The sequence below is a fragment of the Littorina saxatilis genome, linkage group LG10, assembly GCF_037325665.1.
Source record: "Littorina saxatilis isolate snail1 linkage group LG10, US_GU_Lsax_2.0, whole genome shotgun sequence".
In the NCBI taxonomy this organism is placed as follows: Eukaryota; Metazoa; Mollusca; class Gastropoda; order Littorinimorpha; family Littorinidae; genus Littorina; species Littorina saxatilis.
In genome coordinates, this window is record NC_090254.1 from 5,565,174 (window position 1) to 5,570,173 (window position 5,000).

The 5,000-nt window shown below is 43.4% G+C and overlaps 1 protein-coding gene across 2 annotated transcripts in view; it reads right to left on the reverse strand.

Moving 5' to 3' along the window:
- Positions 1 to 706: 706 nt before the first annotated feature.
- Positions 707 to 5,000, reverse strand: part of LOC138978007 (uncharacterized) — a 14,192-nt gene continuing 9,898 nt past the window's right edge. Inside the window, exons 4-5 of one of the 2 annotated variants that reach the window (XM_070350624.1) lie at positions 4,924 to 5,000; positions 707 to 3,560 (exon numbers count right to left, since the gene is read on the reverse strand). The exon at positions 4,924 to 5,000 is cut by the window's right edge and continues 87 nt beyond it. In XM_070350624.1, the coding sequence (XP_070206725.1) occupies positions 2,346 to 3,560; positions 4,924 to 5,000 (1,292 nt within the window). In that variant the 3' untranslated portion in view covers positions 707 to 2,345. The remainder of the gene's footprint in view (positions 3,561 to 4,923) is intronic. The other variant, XM_070350623.1, reaches the window with a different exon arrangement.

Genomic DNA, 5,000 nt, shown 5'->3' on the forward strand with positions numbered 1-5,000 from the left:
CTTTTGTGGGACCTTCTCTGTGGAACTCTCTTCCTTCGAATGTACAAACGTGCCGTTCATTGAACGCATTCAAAACCTCCCTCAGGAAACACATACTGAGGTCTTCATAAGTTACGCTGCCGGTATTGCAGCTAGCTTTGTTAATTATAATTATTTTATTACTCTGAAATATTGACTGCTGCATGCCTACATAATGCTAAATCTACCTGTCTTGGTAGGCTCACTGTGTGCTTGTTGAATGGCACTTAGTTGTGTGTATATTATTATTAGTATTATATGTGTTCCTCCTTGTGCGTCTGCGTGTGAGTGCGCAAATGTGATTGCGTAATTAATGTTCCATTCTGTAATTGCTTTATTGATGTTCCATTCATGTATTTTCTACTACTTTTCTCATTTATTATTACTGTATGCTTGATGTTTCTATGATTCTAGTCGGGCGCACGCGTGAATATGTGTTTGTGTGAATGTAAAGGGCACATTGTAAGATTAAGCCTATGGCCTAAAATGTCTACCCTTTATGTGAATAAAATGTTCTAAGTCTAAGTCTAAGTCTAAGTCTCTCTCTCTCTCTCTCTCTCTCTCTCTCTCTCTCTCTCTCTCTCTCTCTCTCTCTCTCTCTCTCTCTCTCTCTCTCTCTCACACACACACAAGTCAAGTTCACACTTTTACATACGCACTCATAAAGCACACATAAACTGAATATAAATGTGTCTGTCTTGTCTTTATTCAAAAATAAGTGTATTCTAGATTTAATGACATTTTGTTGGTGTATATTAAAGACACAATATTAAAAAAAATGTAAACAGACATTTTCAGCATAAAAATAAGTTAGAAAAGCAATGTCTTAGTGACTTTCAAATTAAACACAAGACACTGTAAACGAACAAGAAACAAGAAATTCCTCCGAGGTAGGAAAAACACCCCCGTTGGTCAAAGGGAAATAACCATTCTCACTGCCACCAACTGAGAAGGTTATTTCCCTTTGACCATTAATATGTGCCTCTATAAGTCCTTGTAGAATCTTAATCCACCAATAACTCCCTAACCGTGTGTTTGACTGGTCCCAATTTTTGTAAGGACCGTCTCAGGAATGTATAGAACCTGTTCACCAAGTTTGGTGACGATCGGTCCGTTCATTCTTGAGATCTATATGCGAACACAAACACACAAACAAACAAACAAACACATCAAGCGAATCCTATACACACCCCTATACCGGGGGTGTAATAACGAAGGAACACATGAGCAAAGTAATGGACGAACTCATCAATCAGTCAATAATTCTAAAATTGTTGTCATTTTTTTCTCAGAGTGTAAGACACAAATTTGGCTTATAACTATAATGTTCAACATGAAACTACATACAAAACGATACTTTTATTCCTTTTTATGTCAAGACTCCATAAAAACGAGTATTTCTGGTAGTTTCGTGAGTTTGATTCTAAGCGGGGAAAACAAATACAAGGTAATAATATAATGTTCAAAGAATATTCTCACTTTCAAAACACTGTCTTACCCTTTCTGTAGGTATAAACATAATTACATAATTAATTTACCCCGTTTACAATCAAACACATGCAGGTATACATATTCGTAGGTCCAATGTCATGGATGCACATATATGTGACCCTCCACCACGAAATGAGTCACATGTCACCTTTGCATGATTTTCATATTTTTACATTTTCCTAAAGAGTTTTTTATGCTCTATCCAGTGGTGAAAACCGTTTTAGAAAAGAGCAAAAACTGTTTGAGTTATAAGCCTGTGATTAAGGTGACCCTCCCACTCTTACCAGACACTCCCCGGACTTATATTAAGCCTAGCGCAGAACCGCGCGAGGTGACATGCGACTCATTTCGTGGTGGAAGGTCACATATAATTTATTAATACCATAATTATTCTTCAAATGCATTTGCATTTCGATTCATCTTTCATACGTGTTTTCCATGTCCACTGCTTCATACGTAAATTATTCTGGTATTCTGCAATTTTGTTTCATTTCTCAGATTTATGCACCCGTTTTATTTCTTCGGTTAATAATACTTTGAGGGTCTTTACGATTTGGGTCTTTATGCGTGTGTCTTTTCATCATGCACATGTGTGTTGCTGCTTTAAGTATCAAGCACCCTGACGCTCTACAACTTTTCATCATGTACATGTGTGTTGCTGCTTTAAGTATCAAGCACCCTGACGCTCTACAACTTTTCATCATGTACATGTGTGTTGCTGCTTTAAGTATCAAGCACCCTGACGCTCTACAACTTTTCATCATCTACATGTGTGATGCTGCTTTTAGTATCAAGCACTCTGACGCCCCACGATTGTCATAGCAGTGTTGACAGCATCACATACATCCCTTTTGTTTCAATTCCCAGATTTGGATCCCAAGTTTCACTGCTTCAGCGACGGCGTTGACTGCCATGGAGATCAATTCAGCGGCCTGTTGCTTAGTGAAGTAACTCTGCTTCAGTGTCTCCATCTCCTTTTCGTAGAGTTCCTGTTTCTTCTTGGCTTCCGCCCTCTCCTCTTTCATCTTGTGTTTCATCAGTTTCCTCTGCTGCTCCTCTCTTTCTTCTAGTTCTTCCTTCTCTTTGCGGCGCTGTTCCTCCAACAGCTGTGCAAAAGCTTCTCTGTCCTTTTCCAGCTGTCTTCTCATTTCAACGTCTTCTTCTCGTTGCTTGGCGAAGCACTCCTCTTGTTTCTTCATCATGTCCTGCATGTCCTCTTCGCGCTGTCTCATTGCCTCCGCTGCCTCTTCGGCTCTCTTCTTCTCCTTCTCTGTCATCTCGTGTTCCTTCTCTCTCATCATCCTTTCCTGCTCTTCCCTCTCTGACTTCATTCGTTGCAGCTCTTCTTGGTGTCGCCTGGATTTCTCTTCCTGTTCCTGGATGTGAGCTATCAGCTGGTCTTCCAGCCGCTGTCGCTTTTCTTCCTCTTCGTCTATCCGGCGTTGTCGTTCACGTTCATTGTCTTCCATGTGCGAGCGAGCTTTCGTGGCCTTTTCCTCCGCTTCTTGGGTCTGCTTCTCCAGCTGCTGGACGTACTGCATCCTCTGCATCTCCCTCTTTTCCACCTCTTGTATTCTTCGCTCCACCTCGTCTTCCATCCCCTGTCCGACGTGAAGGTACTTGGGACACGAGTAGGGCTCGCCACCGTTCTCCGCCACGACCTGACGAACCATGGACAGGAGGTGCTCGACCTGGGGCTGTGTGTCGGGCGTCACGTTGTTGAAGACGACGTAGCGGTTGTTGCACTCTCTCAGAACCGTCTGGAGGTTTTCAGGCGCGCCTGAAAGCATCACCTTCTCAATGGAACTCTGTTCTCGCTCGAGCGCGTCTCCATACGTGAACAGGACGATCATGTACTTGGTGATGTCTTCGTCAAACAGAGCCTTCAGACGTTGGTAGGCGCCATACTCTTCAGCCGTGTAGCGGCCCAGTCTGACGACATACAAGATGGCGTGAGGACCCGGATGCATGCCAGCAACAGCCTGCACGATGGTGACACAGATCTCCTCTTGAGTCTTGTGTGTGTCATACAGCCCGGGAGAGTCGATGATCTGCAATCATGGGTAAATATTGCAAATAGTAGTGACAACATGTTATCTTCTATTGAGAAGTTTACCTAAAGCACATTGAGTTGGATTGGACACACATTCAGGAACCCAACATCCAACACCACCCGCCAGGCTTTCACTTCAAACCCACAGTGGAAAATATAGAGGGAAAGACACACACAAAACGCTGAATGCGAGAAAGGGAGACGGAGCTAAAGAGGCAGAGCAACAGCTGGAGGCGAGAAAGGGAGACGGAGCTAAAGAGGCAGAGCAACAGCTGGAGGCGAGAAAGGGAGACGGAGCTAAAGAGGCAGAGCAACAGCTGGAGGCGAGAAAGGGAGACGGAGCTAAAGAGGCAGAGCAACAGCTGGAGGCGAGAAAGGGAGACGGAGCTAAAGAGGCAGAGCAACAGCTGGAGGCGAGAAAGGGAGACGGAGCTAAAGAGGCAGAGCAACAGCTGAATGCGAGAAAGGGAGACGGAGCTAAAGAGGCAGAGCAACAGCTGGAGGCGAGAAAGGGAGACGGAGCTAAAGAGGCAGAGCAACAGCTTGACAGAGGCAGAAAGAAGAGCCCAGAGCAGAGTGCGAAGGATAAACGCTGTCAAGGGCCTAGGCTCCGGTGGGGCCCAAGGGCCTAAGAAATTGAGTATGCACATTGAGTTTCAAGCAGACTTTAAAGGCTTTATGATCAGTTCAAGACTAGACAGCTTGTAATGTGACATTTCTATTTCTCTTAATTAATGCCCCAGGGGAGAGCCGTCCAATTATAAATCAATGTTCGAATATGTAATTTAGAGTTTATTTACTTCCTGTACCAGCCCACAATCCCCAAGGCAAGCATACATAAGCTTCTTCTTTAGCCTTACCAGGTGAGGCACATCTTCCTGTCAATTATGAAGAAAACAAATGTATCAACGCAACAAAAAATGTCCTCAAATCGTTAAGCTATCTCAGTCATTTCAGAGCTTGACTGTACGTACCAAGTGGGTCAGTTTGCAACCGGTATTTAACAAAAACAGAAACGTACACTTCCTAAATCAATCTTTGTTTTCATCTGAAAGGGAATTTTAACTATTGTCGAGAGAATAACACGCGAGGGAACATACTAACTGATCAAAACTATTGTTGGATTATTATTTGTCAGGTCGATTGTGGGGGTACCCTTACTTCCGCGGTGGTCACGTGATACCTGTAACAGAAATCTTTGATCCGAAAAGTGTGCCAGATCGCCAAGGGAAGGGCCTTTAATCGCATATAAAGTGTGAATGAAATGACACTGGAATGAATGTTTTAGTTGGGGTACAAAAATGGATGAAATATTATTTTTTGCTCAGTTTATTATATGAGGCGAGAGTCGGTAAACACACCTCAATCTTGCGGCCATTCCGTCGGTGTGTCTTTCTGTCACATGCACTGGTCACGGACGAAAAGGTTGCCGCAGTGT